Source organism: Eschrichtius robustus, chromosome 6 (genome assembly GCF_028021215.1).
Source record: "Eschrichtius robustus isolate mEscRob2 chromosome 6, mEscRob2.pri, whole genome shotgun sequence".
NCBI classification, from domain to species: domain Eukaryota; kingdom Metazoa; phylum Chordata; class Mammalia; order Artiodactyla; family Eschrichtiidae; genus Eschrichtius; species Eschrichtius robustus.
Window position 1 is genome coordinate 47,743,782 of NC_090829.1, and position 17,058 is coordinate 47,760,839.

At 38.1% G+C, this 17,058-nt stretch overlaps 1 protein-coding gene across 1 annotated transcript in view; it reads right to left on the reverse strand.

Annotated features, from left to right (window-relative positions):
* Positions 1 to 6,498: 6,498 nt before the first annotated feature.
* The window catches only part of SERPINI2 (serpin family I member 2), a 31,413-nt gene continuing 20,853 nt past the window's right edge, over positions 6,499 to 17,058 (reverse strand). Inside the window, exons 7-9 of the mRNA XM_068547401.1 lie at positions 13,959 to 14,045; positions 10,817 to 10,906; positions 6,499 to 6,575 (exon numbers count right to left, since the gene is read on the reverse strand). Coding sequence (XP_068403502.1) covers positions 6,499 to 6,575; positions 10,817 to 10,906; positions 13,959 to 14,045 — 254 coding nt within the window. The remainder of the gene's footprint in view (positions 6,576 to 10,816; positions 10,907 to 13,958; positions 14,046 to 17,058) is intronic.

Here is a 17,058-nt window from a genome sequence, read left to right on the forward strand (position 1 = left end):
GAGAGATCGGAGAGGTGCTGGATGACCAAGCACAGATGAGTGAAGCTTAGTCTAGAAGCTAGACTAGTCTAGAAGTCTTAGTCTAGAAGTCTGGGATTAAATTATGAAAGACTTTGAATATTGGCTGCAGAGTCTTGGTTTAATTCTTCATGCAATGAAGAGTCATCACCTTTGTAATTTATTTACCTCCTTTCATTTGGATTTTTTTTTTTTTGGCTGCGTTGGGTCTTCGTTACTGCACGCAGGCTTTCGCTAGTTGCCGCGAGTGGGGGCTTCTCTTCGTTGCGGTGCCCAGGCTTCTCATTGCGGTGCCTTCTCTTGTTGCGGAACACGGGCTCTAGGCACGCGGCCTTCAGTAGTTGTGGCATGGGGGCTCTAGAGCACAGGCTCAGTAGCTGTGGCACACGGGGTTGGTTGCTCCGTGGCATGTGGGATCTTCCTGGACCAGGGCTCAAACCCGTGTCCCCTGCAGTGGCAGGCGGATTCTTAACAACTGCACCACCAGGGAAGCCCCCCTTTCGTTTGGATTTTAATGTAATCTTTTCTCATTGGCCTTTTTCTTCACTAAATCTTGTGTTCTGGTGGCTTCTTTCAAACCGTACTGATTATCGGATCATTCTAATTATAGCAAAAAAAAAAAAAAATCGTAGAAGAGAAGCAGTTTCTCTTGTTTCAGTGGTTCTCAAAGTACGGTTCCCAGACCAGTAGCATCAGCGCCATCTGGAAACTTGTTAGCAATGTAAATACTTAGGACCCAATCCAGACCTCCCAGGGTGGCTCACCTACCCTGAGGTAGGGACCAGCAATCTGTGATTTGACAAGCCCTCTAGGTGATTCTGATGCACACTGAAGTGTGAGAACTACTGGCTTAGTGATTAAGACGTGAGGTCTGGAGTCAGAGAACCAGAGTTCAAATACCAAATTTATACTCCATGCATGCCCTTGAGCAAAATATCTTAATATTTTGGTTTCAATTTTCTCATTTTGCAAAGGGTGGGGCAGAAATGTGATGATTATGTAAGATACCGTATATACTTTACTCAGTGATAGTAGGACCTCTGTAAGTATAAGCTATCATTAATTACAAAATTGAAATTTAATTGCCAGAAATTTTTCTCTGTATAGTTTCATGGATACAAAGAATATGAATAATGTGATACAAGCCATGACAAACTAAAGAATTCAAATCTAATATGTATATAGAATCCAAAAGAAAATCTGTTTTAATCTCCACACATGCTTGTTGAGATCTTCTAAGACCAGCTTTTTTTCTGTCATTTTCTGTGAATCATTGAGCACATGCTTTTAAGAATCATTAGCGAGGCCACATCTGCATCCCTTGCAAGTAGGCATAATTTTTTTATATGAGTCAAAAATCTTTTCAGGACAAATCTTTAAAGATACCCTCAACCTCCACCTCCCACTTCCACACACACACACACCCCCACACACACACAGCCCACACACACACACACCCCCCACACACACACACACATCCCCACACACACCCCACACACACACACACCACACACACACCACACACACACACCACACCACACACACATACCACACACCCCCCACACCCCCCACACAAACACCCCCCCCACACACACACACCCCCCACACACACACACCACACACACACCACACACACACACCACACACACACACACCACATACACACACACACACACACCACATACACACACACAGAGTAACTAGGAGGTAAAGGCTGGTTTTATATTACGAAAAGAGTCTCAATCAAGAGAGCTATGTGGCAGCCAGCAAAGCACCCCATTAGCGAGCTTTCTGCATTTTACATCCTTCCTCTCTTTTGGTGAAGATACATTTGTACCATGGAGCTGAGCAGTTTGCATGGGAAAATGCACTGGATCATTCCTGTACTTCTTTCACAGAATTAGCCAAAATGAAATAGCATTCCAGAATTTTGTCTTCCCAGGTGTCAGCACCAGGATGAGAAAACGTACAGTACAGACTAATACATGGAAAACATGTATTAAAAACATAGGTGTACTACTTTCTTGAGCACTAGGTACCTAGCTCCTGTGGCTTAACCGCACATGGTATATTTCTTGTTCCTAGTAGAGTCCAGTATGGGAATCCCTGGTCAAGGGTGATGGGCAGAGAATAGAGTGGCTGTGATCCATGTAATTATTCAGGGACCCAGGCTGATGGAGATTTGTCATCTTCCGGATGCCTTGTCAGGCTTTCAATGTCACCCTTGATGTTGATATGCAGCCAACAGAGTGAACAAAAGAGAAAGAAAAGTAGGCAAGCTTGCTTCCTCACCACTGCGGCCAGAAAGGACACATAACATTGCTGCTCATATTCCACCCGGTGAGGACAGGCCAAGTAGTCTACCAAGTTCAAGTTCAAGAGAGATATGAAATGTAGTCTTCAGCTAGATACTGCGTCTCTATACACATGGTTTACTTTCCAGGTTATCACAGGCAACAGTTACCAAATAGTTCCACAGCTTAACGAACTCTGCTGCTTTCAGCCTGCTCTGTCTGTGTTCTTATTGTTGCTGTCATGTTTTTGCTGTCCCACTACAAATTACACCACATACTTTCCATACTTTACAAAAGCATTCCATTACAGGTACCAAATTAACACTCACTATTGTCACTTACAACCTCTTAAATTCCAATGAAAATGTAACTCTTGCTCACATCAGTCCCAGGCCGGTAGGTATTCCTGATTGACTTTGGCCCCAGCAGCAGAGAGGATCCGGACACACGATGACAGAGGAACCCAGGCTAACAGAGCCTCTGTCATCTTCTAAATAGAGCTTCCAGGGTGGCCTTGAGCATTGGCATCTAGCTGGTACAGGAGAAGAGAGCAGTTAGAGAGGGACATTTATTTCTTAATCATTTGGGCTCACAAGTGACACACTCACCTCCACTCAAATTCCACTAAGGAGAACTAATTACAAGGGTCCACTTAGATAAATGCAATGGTAGGAGAAATGAAGTCCTCAGCTAGGCTGCCACTGCCCAGCAACATCTCTGCACCTCAAAACCACGCTCAGAAGTCTTCACTAGATAGGGGTCTCTCCCACAATGGTAAAATTGTTTTATGTGCATTCTATTTTTAAAAATTAAATCTCAAACTTATGAAGAAACAACTGTATCATTTTTTATAACCTATATGAGAAAAGATCTGAAAAAGAGTTGATATATGTATATGTATAACTGAATCACTTTGCTGTACACCTGAAACTAAAACAACATTGTAAATCAACTATACTCCAATAAACTATTTCTTTAAAAAGAAACAACTGTAAATAGTTAATGTCATGGACCAAAATTCTACTGAGAGTTGCATCCTGGATTTTTGTTTTATTTTATGAAAAAACACTGCTTATAGACAATATTGACTCAAAAGACATTATTCCAAATGTATCTTTGTTGAGAAGATTTACAAACATAGAACTTTGGAAAAAGGACTTAAATAGGATTTGTCCATCTTTTCACTGTACAGGTGAGGACATCGACGTTCCAGAGAATTGAGGTGACAAGCCAAAAATATAACATTAGACAGTGAAAAATATATCATCTTTCATTTCCTTTATATTACATGCCATCAAGGTGGTCACTTGAGGCATCAAAAAGAGAAAGAAACTAGACTTTTGACCTCTTGAATTTTAGGCTTCAGATTTAGAGATGATCACACAAGGAGCCAGAAAAAAAGGAATGGCAGGAGGAAAAAGTGCTCTGACAAGCAAACATTCCAGTAGGTCCACTTTTCCACCCTATTCGTGGAGTCAGTCTCAGGATCCACAGCTCAGGTGGACTTACCCCTTCTAGGGTGTGTCTCAGGCCGTCCTGTGAGAAATATCCTATTTCCAGAGGTCCAAAGCACTGGCTTCTAACAACATTTGCCTAAAGTTTCCTCTGTATCTTTCAAGGTTTCCAGGTTTCTATTAACCAATTCAGGAGAGTTCTATAAACCTCACCCCCCAAAATAGAAATTGTTTATTATCTCAGACCTTTGACCTGCCAGGTCCCACTTCCTAATGTAGCAGACTCCTTCCTCTGAAATATGCCATGAATTATAACTATGTGAAGTCAACGAAACCTAATTCCATAGTTTCCAAAAAATATATTAATACTTTAATGGCCATTTTGCCTCAAAGAAGAAAAAAAAAAAAAATATATATATATATATGATGTATTAAACTTTTACGAGGGCTGTTAATTTGACAATATTTTTATCCACATAGATTACGTACTGTTATGAATCTTAAAGATTTCATATAGCTTGGCAGCGAAAACTATTTCATACTTATTTCATAAATAAATAAATACACATATATATTATAAATATATTCCAGACCCTTCTAACCTTCGTAATATGGAACTATAATAACTACTGAGTTAATTGCAATGAAAGTGAAGATTAAGGTTTTAATCTTGGAAGTGCTCTGACAACTGTGTGTCTGGAATGGGGGAAGGGGAGATTTTCAGCTTGGATCCACACCAAAAGGCTACTCTCTCTCCTATAAGGAGCTTAAACGCTCTCCTTTTGTAAGGCAAATAATACCTACCAGATGTAGAGCATGAAATCAGAGGAGAAAACAGCAACAATGCAAAGCTGGACTCCATAGTAGGGAAACTGAGGCAGACATTTAGCAGATCTTGTTGAAGAAAAGCATCTATATTAGGGACATATGAACACATGTACTTAAAGTGAAACCTGGGCAGTCACCTGATTACATTATCTCATTTTATAAAGCCCTTCTTCTCTCCTTATCCTGTTTTATTTCTTCACTGGTTCACTGTCTTTCTGCCACCAGTAAATTGCCAGCTTGATGAGGGCAGAGACCTTATCAGTTTTGTTCACTGGTCTCTCCCTGGTGCCTAGAACGGTACCTGGAACACAGTGGAAGCTCAATAAATATTTGGGGAAAGAATGAATGACTCTCCAGAGCAGATTAACACGTAACACGTGGAAGAGGATCATAAGAACTCATGCAATCCAGGGAAAACAGGAATTTGGACAGACCTGAATAAAACTACTGGCCTCTTAACAGTGTATTATGCTCTTCTTCTTAAGTCAAGGAAGAATATTTCTAAACCAGTTCCATGGTGAGGAACAAACTTGTGATATATCATGAACATACATATTAGCATTTATATCTGTGTTATATCTAAGTAAGCTGGAGTTGACAGTCTAGGAAAACTGACATTTCTTTAAATTATGTTATGGTTTTAAGCCATCACAATTAGTTCTAAAGTTGTCTTCATAATGTCTTGAGTATTGCTCTAGGTTTTGCTATAGATGGACACCTAGACGTTGGAGACCAGACAGCACAAAGTTTCAGGGGAAGACCTGTGCAACTTTAAAGGACTTACATAGGAGGGATTGTAACTCAGTGATTACGGTCCCAGTCTCCTAGTTCAGACACTCCTGAGTTCAAACTTAGAAATACGGTAAAGACCACCATATTTATTTACTATATGTTCTTGACTAATTTATATAATGTCTTTGAGCTTCAGTTTCTTCATCAGGAGGATGGGTAATAGTATCTCATAGGATCTTTCATGCATTTAACATAATGCCCAAAAAAGTGCTTACTTCAGTGCCTGCCACAAAATTAGGGCTCAACAATGGATAGCCATTATCATTAAACTCTCTGCAGAGAATTGCCAACACAAACAAAAGGACACTTTACAGCACTAACATAAAAATGGGAAAACTGTGAAACACTTTATATAAAGTCATTAGAATGTAGTATTATTTGGGATATTTACATCTGACATCAGAGGAAGTGTCTTGCATTTAATATTTGTAGATTACAATCTTGGCTCTAACACTGCCATTAGCTCAATGTTATAAAATCATGGAAGGTCAGCATCCTGAATCAGGCTAATTTAGCTGCCACTTTCATGTACAGGAAAGTTTTATAAAAGTTCTCATCATTTCTACTTTTTTACATGTTTAAAGCATAAATCAGAAGAAAAAATTGGTATGTCCCCAAAGGTATTGAAATAAGGCAACTGTTAAACACAACACATGGAGTATCAAGTTAAGTTAACTACATACTCAAAGTTTGTCTACTGTCACGGGTACTGGATTTTTGTATCTCAGCTTGGACCACAAAGAGGCACCCAGCACACCCACTCTCTCTTGACCTTACTTCCCCATGGTCTGGATAATGCTGCTATGCCTGGGAGTCGGGTAGTCCAGTCTTTTAAGAATGCAGACTTTGATAGCTAAGACAGGAATCTGATATCTAAGCTATCTTAGATGGATTGTTCTAACATATTAATATCTTATGTAAGTTCACTGCTTTTGATTCATGTATACTCTATAAAAATACAGAAAGAACAAAAACATTTAATGCATAATTTCATTTATTTATGAATACAGATTAATAAAGGCACAGTTTAAAACAGAAAAAGATATATAGAAAATATTTGATGATATGTCACCAATCAACTATTTTCCATATTCTGAGTCTGTGCTTTTCATTCACAGTGAATCCAAATCTCTTCCCTTCATCTTCTGGGTGTCAGGATTTGTCACCCTTCCCATAAACAAAATTGAATCTAGGAAAAGAAAAAAAAAAACTTTCGGAATTTCTGGAGAAAAAAATGACAATAATGAATATTTCTTAATATTTTAACAAATCATTGTCTTTTTTCTCTATAAGGTAAATAGGCAATGTCTAATAGCAAAACCCACTCCTTTGTCTAAAATAGATAATTATATCATTATTAATCATTTTCTGATAATTTATGAAGTAAATTAACACCCACAACAGCTTGTCATGGAAAATGCATTAGTCCTGTTTTTCATAAAGGAAAGCAAAAATAAAGTGACAGAGAGGTGTTCTCCTAAATATAGAGACTCAGTCAGGCAAACGTGGAATAATAAAATGGTGATGAGCATGGACGCATTTTAAATTTAAGGTATTAGCAGTCATCTCTTTATGCATGTAATATAAACCATTGGGGTTAAAAGTGCAGCTTTTCCGATCTCTTCCTTCAGCTCTGAATCAAACTTACTGCTAAAGACAATATTTTCACATCTCTAGTGCTTTCAAATCCTCACCGGTGATATAGTATAAAGCATAAATGTAAACACGTAAACATCTGTTTCCAGCCATTCTGCGTGTGCAAGTGAAAAGGAACTAAGAACTAGAGGACAAAACAGAAATAAATGAGGTGTTAAAATCCATTCACCTTTCTTTTCCACTAGGGTAAGGGAAGTGGCTCAATGTCAAGCGTTGCCTTGAGTTATGTCCCTTAAAGTCATATGTAATAAAGGTTTATTTCAAAAGTGACAAAATAAAATTTTACATAATTTTAAAGCTTACATGTATTTGAAATAACAATGGCAGAAATGAAATAAAAAGGAAGAACCCTCTTTCATTAACTCCTTACTGTTCAGTCCAAAGACAGACACAGTCTTAAAAGAATCTATAACATGGAAATAGACATAATCTTCAGCAGATTTCTTTCTTTTTATGATTATAATTAATAATACTTTGCCTCAAAAATCTCAGAATAATTCCCCAAACACAAGAGAACAAATATTCTATTTTTCAGATAGATAGAGATATATATAACTTCCTCAGGATGTATACTATATTTAGCCACAATAGGAATCAACAGTAACTCTTGTGTCTTTATAATTCTATGGCATTAAAATGCTTACCAGAATTGCTTGCTTGGGGAATTCTTGAAGTAACTTTCATAGAAACTAACCTCATAAATTGAAGATAATAGTGTAAAGTTCTAAACACTGAGAAGTATAGGACATTACATAAAAGCCACTTGTCCCGGGCTTCCCTAGTGGCGCAGTGGTTGAGAGTCTGCCTGCCAATGCAGGGGACACGGGTTCGAGCCCCGGTCTGGGAGGATCCCACACGCCGCGGAGCGGCTGGGCCCGTGAGCCACAACTACTGAGCCTGCGCGTCTGGAGCCTGTGCTCCGCAACAAGAGAGGCCGCGACAGCGAGAGGCCCGCGCACCGCGATGAGGAGTGGCCCCCGCTTGCCGCAACTAGAGAGGGCCCTCGCACAGAAACGAAGACCCAACACAGCCATAAATTAAAAAAAAAAAAAAAAAAGCCATCTGTCCCAGCCTTTTCAATCTGTTTTTTTTGACCAAGAGAACCACATTTTGAGTAGAGTCTTCATGCAATCACCAATCTACTCACTACTAAATTGGACAGATTAGTGAAATCTTCCATGACATAGTCACAGTGGATTCAGAGGCAGGCTGAAGCAGAAATCATTGTTGTTTCCACATTTCTTTTCATGCCCACTTCTTAAGAAGTGTCCCTCATATTTAATCAATATAGTTATAAAACATCTCCATCAGATGGAAGCAGTTTTTACTTCATAATGTAAAAATACAATAGCATAACCAAAGCTAATGACCTAGAAAAAAAGATTTCTCAGTGAATACCCTGCAGTCTGCTTCTCCCTTCAACCCATGACCTGAAAGAGTTATAAACACAACATTTGTTTATTATGTATGGAATACTGTCAGTTTCAAAACCAAGATTCACTACTTTCTGAGAAATGGCACATTTCATGTAGTATCTTTGACAATTTTCTTCTGAAAGTCTCTAACGCTGGCCTATACCCTCAGCCTAAAAGAAGAAAAATTGTCCTTCATTTCCCTAGAAGTTTGGCTTGGTAAGAGGTTTGGATGAATATACTGAAATATATATGATAGGAAGTCAAATACTGATAGGAAAATACAAGTAATGTATGGATTTTGCATAAGAGGATCGGTTGACCAAAACAAAATTTAAAATTTAGGTAAAAATTGGTTGTACTAAATCTAAAATTATTCACCCTCATACTCCAGAAATTGTCAAATGAATATATTTTATATAAATCATTAAGCCATTTAGTAGTTTACTATACCATGCTAAATCACCAGCTTCGTTAATCCCCATGATTTCTTCAGTTCATTTGTGAGAGGAAAAATAAATAAATCACTGAATGTGTACTGTCTTAAGGTAATAACCCATTCTACATTTTATATGGCAACAATTTACAGCCTCCAATAAATGAGTGGCCATTCATTTTAAACAATACTTTAAGGGAGTAACCCTAGTTTAGAAAGTCTCATTACAATAGAGATCATAAAACAGTGGAAATTGTCATTAAGGGTCTGATAGTTAATTATTACCATACATAAATAAATAAGTGAATTATTTTGGGTTTTGAATTTTCACTGCTGTTTAACTGATAGCTATTACATGCCCATAGTCATCAACTTGGAAAATAAAGAGTCAAACATCATTATTCTAAACACCATTATTTCCTAGTGCATTGATGCCCAATGAGCTTCATTTCTTTCTGTTCTCCATACTCAATAGCTACACACTGATGGCAAGAAATTAGAGTTATCCTAAGGTTAAAGGTGTATAGATCAAATGACATACTCAGAATATCTCTTAACACTGACACATCCACTACTAGAATTGAAGTTGTGTTAATACAATCTCAGCAAATCTGAAACTGTCCCATTGTTTCCAAGATATAACTTTCAGAAAGGTCATTCAGCATTAGTTTCATGGAACTTGAAAAAAGAGACTGATATATCCCTTAGGGGGCCAGTATTGCTAGTTAATCTAACAGATTCAGATTCTGAAATTAACTCTGCCTCTTCTCCACGTAAAACAATTTATATAGAGAAAATTTCCATTTTTCTTCCTTCATTTATTCAGTCGTTCACTCATTTACATGTATTGATGTATTCACAATGAACACTATGTGCCAGGCAGTGTCACAGGTTTCATATATTCTTTTATTTAACTCTATAAGTACTAATATTATGTTCAAATAGGAGGTGGGGAAAATAAGGCTTAGAAAGTGTAAGTGACTTGTCTTACAACTATTAGTTCATTAAGCTGGGACTTGAACCCCAAGTGCAAACCTTCAATGTCTAGGGGCACTGATATTAAGTGCAAGGCACTTTGCCAAATACTGGGCTGGATAAAGAAATGAATAAGATATGATCTCTTTTCCCCTGGTTTATAGTCCTCACATGGGGTTATGACTCCTGAGAAGTCCTAAATATACACTTAAAGAAAGTTTCCTCACTGTATCCACATTTCTGGCCTCTCTTTTTCATAAGAGAAATTGCAAAAACATCTACTCAGACAATCCGCATTTACGTTGCCATTGTGTCTAACGCCAGTCCAATCGACTACTACCCCTACATTTTGTACCCCTACCTTTTGTGCATTATCTTTCACAATTGCCCAAATTGGAGATTTGGAATAATATTTGACTCCTCCATCCCACTCAGAGCCTATAGCTAGTCACTTATTCTTTTGGAATCTACCTATGAAAACTTTCACAACTGTGCAACTTCCAATTTCCACTCCCATTATGGCATCATTGAAAGGAAAGTTGACTTCTGAAACAAAAAAGTCTTATTCTCACCACCACTTTTCAGTTGTATGAGCTTAGACAAACTACACAACCTCTCTCTGAGCATCTATGTCTTTATTCATCAAATATCTAACTTATTGGAATGGTGTTAGCTGTCGAGATTGGTATTTAAAATCACCAGCACGTACAGTAACTATCTCGGCAGCTATTACTACTATTGCTCTATTTTAGGTCACTGTCATCTCTTAGAACACAATGCCTGGTACAAAACAAGCACTCAAGAAATAGACACTAGAGAATTTTTGAAAAAATTAAAATAAATTCAATAAATTGAAAGAACAAATGATTCAGATGTATAGACTGAGATTAGCATCTAGGACTAGGTCTATTTAACTTAAGCAGTTCCCCCAGGGAATTCTCAAAAAGGTACCTGTTGGGTTATTCTTCATAATAAACAGAAACGGATGGTTTGCTATAAATTGGTTTTGAGGCAGACTCATGATCACAGGGACGTGTATGCCTATGAAACAGAGACAACAGTTATTTAGATGTGCACATTAAAAGATCAGTAAAGAAAATATATCCATAATGTCCATACTAGTTTTTGTAGACAGGAAAGGTCATTTTGTTTGAGAAATTAACATGTGGAAAAATAACCATTTTCTAAATACAAAGAAATTTGGAATAAATTTAAAAATCGAAGAGCAGAAGAATAAATATTGGATTACTCATTGAATAATTCTAACTTCACATTTATGCTCAAGGAAGAAGAAAGCCAGAACTAGTTTCAGTGTAGTGAAAGCAGTTGAAAATTTCATCTTTTAAGCAGTAACTTTCTGCTCACTTTTTATTTGCGTTATATGATTTATCTCATAATTTTTCAACTCCTAATTCCTATCCAGGTATGTTTGTACTTCATTTCTATTCTCCAGGCTTGTAGTAATCACATCTGACTTCAAATTTACTTTTTTTAACTTTTCCAAAATTATTCTGTGAGCTCAGAACTTTTAGGATTTGTGCTGTGGATGTGTATGGGATTTTTATTATGATATTAGAAGGAGAGGTTTGCTGCCTTAACAATTATTTACTATAATAATTTGTATCATGCTCCTCCATTGTGGCATTTATCAATATTTCAGAGTGGATAAATTTAAATGGCTGAATTGTTTTTCTTTCTAGATTAAATATTTCTGCACTCAATCCAGATGTTTTATTTACCAGTAATGTAATAATTTTGTATAATTTTTTCAGACCTATGAACATAGTTTTTAAAATGCAACACGTGACCAGAATTGAAAAACAAATGTAGAGAAGGAAAAAACTATTCCTCTACACTTTTTGTTTGTAACTGGGGTGTGCAAATTAAACTGACAAAAGACAGATTAACAAAAGAAATGGTTTTATTTTGTATCCACACAGGAGCTTCACAGAAGAGAAGCGAATACCCAAAGAAGCGGTTATATCATTTTAACAAAAAGTGGTAAATTGTGGAGAAGTGACTACACAAAGGAAAAGGGGTTTGAGTGTCTGGGGGTGGTAAATTGTGGGAAGGTAAATATATGGGGAAAATTAACGGTATATAAGGATTATTTAGCAAGGTTTTCTTATGCAGACTCATATCAGTGGCAACTTTCATCTCCTATGCCAAATGTTCCTTCTCTTGGCATGGAAGACAAGAAGGGAGATACCTCCACAAGGGAAATTTATGCCCTGATTTTAGACATGTAAGAGGAGGGTAGAGAGCTCTCTTTGTATCTGCTGTTTCTCAATTGCCTTCAGCTCAAAATAACTCTTCTGCAAAAATGGCATATTTGGGGGTGGCATATTCTGATCCCCTGCACAATCCAAAATAACCTTAGTAATATTAAATGCATGGCATTCTTCTACCTGAAATATCAGGGCTATGATAACCAAATTACCAGTGAATATAGACTCATGTCTGAATTAATGAGATAATACAGAAAAGCACAGTCAGGATCACGCCCATTCTCACTTGGGTGGATACTTGAGTTCCTTTGTTCCTGAGCATCCACTGAGTAGATGCCTGAAAGTCAAAACACTCACACTAACTATTTAAGTGTGATACATCAGGGTCACTGCTGATCCCTTAATGATTGTTACATCCTCTTAGAGAACTCTACGCTTAAAACAAGAGGCATCAGGTGATAGCAGAAAGAGTTCTGAACTTGAAGTCAGGGAACCTGATTTCAGTCCAAACCCTACTGTCTATTATTAGCATGACCTTAGGCAAACCACTTCACATGTGGGCCTGTTTCTCCACCGACATAATGAGAGGATCAGACAATGATCAATAAGGACTCTTCCAATTCTGTGTAAAAGCAAGTGGAAAATTTGTCTACGTGAACTAGCAACTTCATCCCAAAGCCACCTTTGATTTCTCCAAGGATTGTAATAGCTCATCCCCTCCAATCTAAGTTGCTTGAGCACAGTAATGCAAAGTCCTTCAGGAGATGACACAACAGTAGAGGGAGTCCAGTGTGCCCCACCCAGATGTCAAAATCCATCGCCATTACATAGCATTATAAATTAATCAAGACATTAATAATGTGGATATAAATTTATCAATATGACTATTTAAAGGATGCATATCTTTTACATACAGGTTAAAGTCCAAATGGTCTGAAGAATTAAAATAGACTTATGAGGAATTCATTAAAGTTGCCCTTCCATTTCTAATTGAATTTAAGGCTTTTCTCCAATTATTTTTTGAGTATTACTTTTATGCAGCACAGATACTATTCAAAATGCCATTTGTTCAAGGAAATATATCATAGAAGTGGTTCTCAAGCTGTAATGTGCACACAAGTCACCAAGAGACCTCGGAAAATGCAGATGCTGGATTAATAGGTCTGGAGTTGAGCCTGAGGTTCTGCATTTCTAACTAGTTCCCAAGGGGCACTGATGCTGCTGGCCTATGCATTACACTCGCAGTTGCAAGGATAGGCTCCAAGTCACTGCAGAGCAGTGTTTCTCAACCTGGGATTCACATTGTTATCACTTAGGGAAAGGTAAGAAAATACTGAAGGCTGAATCTCATCTGCAGAGATACCGATCTAATTATTTTGGGGTGCGGTCTGGGCACAGAATTTTTAAAAGCTTTTCAGCTGACTCTAACGTGCTGCTAGGTTCGAGAGCCACTGCCATAGAGATAACAAGAGTCAAATTAGAAAAGTAGGGACTAAGAGCTCAAAGGAAGAATGAAATTAATACAATTTCTTAAGAGTGAACATTCCTGAGCAATCGTGATTTCAGGTTTGAGCCTAAAGTTTTCTCCAAGGGTCCTATCTGCTAATGGGCAGGTAATCCAATCTACAAATAAGTAGATATCAGTAGATGAGCCTCAACTCGTAATCAAGTCCCTTCCCTTTTCTTTTGCCTTAAACTCCAGCCGCACAGATGCATAAATAGCTTATATAGCCATTTTTCCCTTCCTTCAGTGTACTGGACAGCAGGAGGAGAAAAGGAGATCAGAGGACCACAGAGTGGCAGCACCCTCACGCTCATTTCCTCCAGTCCTTCCTCCTGGCTTGCTGTGACATCATTTGTCCTACCTGTTGACGTTGCAGCTTCACTGCCATCTTCGTTTATCTCAAAGAAAACTTGTTGCATGACTTGGGAAACATACACCTCAGAGGAATCTGTAGGAAAATATGAAAGTGCATTGAAGGGTTAAAACTCAGGGCTATTATTTATTGGATCCCAGGTGAATTATATTTTCAAATGAACAAAGGAAAAGGAAAAGAATCCAAACTCTTTCCAAGTTAGTTAATTTGCTAGAGATAAATGCGGTTTAGGTTTAGCTCTTGCAGAGATGAGGTAGAGAAGATATGGAGACACCAAGTTTAGCTCAGATATAAAAGATAAAGATGGAAGGCGATAAGCCTCAAATCAGGTACCCCACTAAGTGAAATATTTGAATGGACAAAGGGTTTTGCCTCCCTTAGTCATGATCTACAGGCAAGATGAAAAAGGCTTTACAGATTTGAATTAATCCCACCCTATGTCTTCGACCTCAAAGCCAACTTGCCTTTTAACTTCTGTATTGGGTTTTGATCTGAGTTTAGAACAAAATTTACTTTCCTTCAAGACTGATGAGGCGATCAAAGTCTAAAGAGCTTTTGTGTCATCTGTTACAAAATCGCTTCAGAGCTATGCTTTAAAACCTGTCAAATTTCTCAGTGTAAGATAGTGTCTTAATAACGTTTTGTTCTGCCGTGGAAACAAGCTGAGAGAGAAGGCCCCTCTCCTCCCCTTGGTGGAACTGATGTACGTGTGAAGCGTTTCTGGCATAGTGACCTGTGAAGAGTCTCCTTGAGAAGGGGGAGTGAAACCATGAGTTCAGAAGCCACCTGCCACCCCTCTGCGTCCAGAACAGATAGATCTGACAATGTTCCTCAGAGAGACAACGGAAAGGTGGTCGTGAGTTCAGTGGTGGCGGAAGGGTGAGGAAAGGAAGGCGAGCCTTGAAACTTGAAGAGAAAGGAGGTTTGTCCCTCGTGAGAGAGAAAGCTGATGTGACGCAGGTAGACTCCACCAAGACGACCGAATTTAGAAGGATTCATGAAGAAATAATTTAGTCAAGGAGAACCAGCTCTGACAGCTTACAGAAAAGTGAATCCCCTCAGGCAAGATAGAGAGAAGTCATCAAAGGGTTATTTGCATAAAAAATGGCTTCCTAAAAATAACTCCAAACTGCTTGTAATGACTCTGTCTGGGCCCCTGATTACCTCTCATCCTCATCTCCGACCCTCCTCTCCGCGTCCAGTAGCTCCAGCTACAAGGTCAAGCATCAAGACTTTAGCCCCACCTCACCCTCTGTTCAAAATCCCTTTTCCCAGAACTTTCCCTGATTGGCTCCCTTGTTACTTAGGTCTCAGCAAAAATGACACTTCCTCAAAGCAATTGTCCCTTCTCACCATGTCTAATTCTGCTCTTATCTGATCTAAATCTCTTTATCCCATGACTCTATTTTAGTTAATCCATAGCATTTATCACCTCACCATTTAATTAATTAATTACTTGTTAATTGTCCATCTGCCCTAACAGATGTAAACTTCATTAGAAGAGGGAATTTGTAGATTTTATTCAGCTCTAGAAAACTGCCTGGCACATAGTTGGCTTTCAATAAATACTTACCAAATAAATAAATCAATGGATAAGGCTATGTCTAGTGATAGAAACATGTAAGATGGAGAAAAGGGGGCATCCACATCATTAGTGTGGGTTGACTACGTTTTAACTACTTTGATTCTTTGGTTCTGTCTTGTTGCCTGAAATAGAACAACCACAGCCAAGGCTGGCACTATTTCTGGTCTTCAGGAGAATAGTGAATTAATTCCCTGCCATCCCTATTTACCATTTGTAAGTAGACAAAAAACATTTGCTAAAGGCTACTGTGAACCAGTCCAATGCTAGTGCTGTGTGATAGTTACACAAAAGAGACACTATCTTATACTCATGTCATTCACAAGTTTTGAATGAAATGTTTTCAATAGAGTTATTTTGGAAACTTTGAGACGAATATTTTAACGTAGTTAAAACAACTCAAATAGGCAACTCAGAGCAAAAAATGTTGGACATTTATTCTTACGTAAATCTTCTTGTAAAAGGAGATGTTATAGAAGTCACAAATTGCTGGGAATCTGCAGAGCGAGTGGCTGTTTGAAAGTCTCAGATATAGCAAGTGAGCTTCCGAAGGCCAGAAAGAAATTTAAGAGGAAGAGGTGTTTAAAAAATGGTTTGGTTTATTTCAAGTTGGTGAGGTGGCTGCATTCCAGGACACACTTAGATAGCATCCTGTTGCAGTATTTAATTCTGACTGTCTCATTCCTGATGCTGATGAAATTGTCAGAGAAGTCAGATCTATCCGGCAGTGTGAGAACAAACAGCTAAATCATGCGTGAAGGTGATAATGAACAGATATGTCACCTGTGTACCCCACCCACCTCCTCCGCCAGGAAAACTCATTCATTCTATTCATTTACTCACATAATTGATGCGTGCATAAATTAATGAATACTTCTCCAAAGCCCAAATTTTATACAGGAATACACAATAATGCTGGGTTATGATATCCAACCCCATCAGACAGACAAGCCTGTATCATTAGGACTGTTTTTTTTTTAATATATATAAAACAGAAGACTGAATTTAAAAAAGGGCAGATAACTTAGGACAAATTGGCCCTCTTCATCCATTTTTTTCTCTTTAGTTATTTTTGAACTAGTGGGTACTGCCAGGATGAGAAAAATTAAAGACTGTCTTGGGCTTTGTTGTGTAAGTAAGTGTCTTAACCGTACACAATTTCCCGGGTGCCAGTTAGCATAAAAGCTCCATCTCCTCAGATGTGTTGTCAGCCTCAAGCTAAATCTACAAACTGCAGCATTACAATTTCTAGATTGTGTTCATCATCCAGCAGCTTGTGGATGCCTATTTTATGGCCTCTAATATTACCGAATTAACATTTGCTAATTGGTTTATAAAAGTTTTATTAGCTCTGCTTAGATGAGAGCCTCAAAGTTGTAATTCCCATTATTCAGATAAGGAAATCCAAACAGGGCTGGAATAAAAGCCCATATAATACTTTTCCTACACAGTCTCACTGTAAGCATGGTTAGAAGGCTTATCTAACATTCTATAATGCTGTCTGAC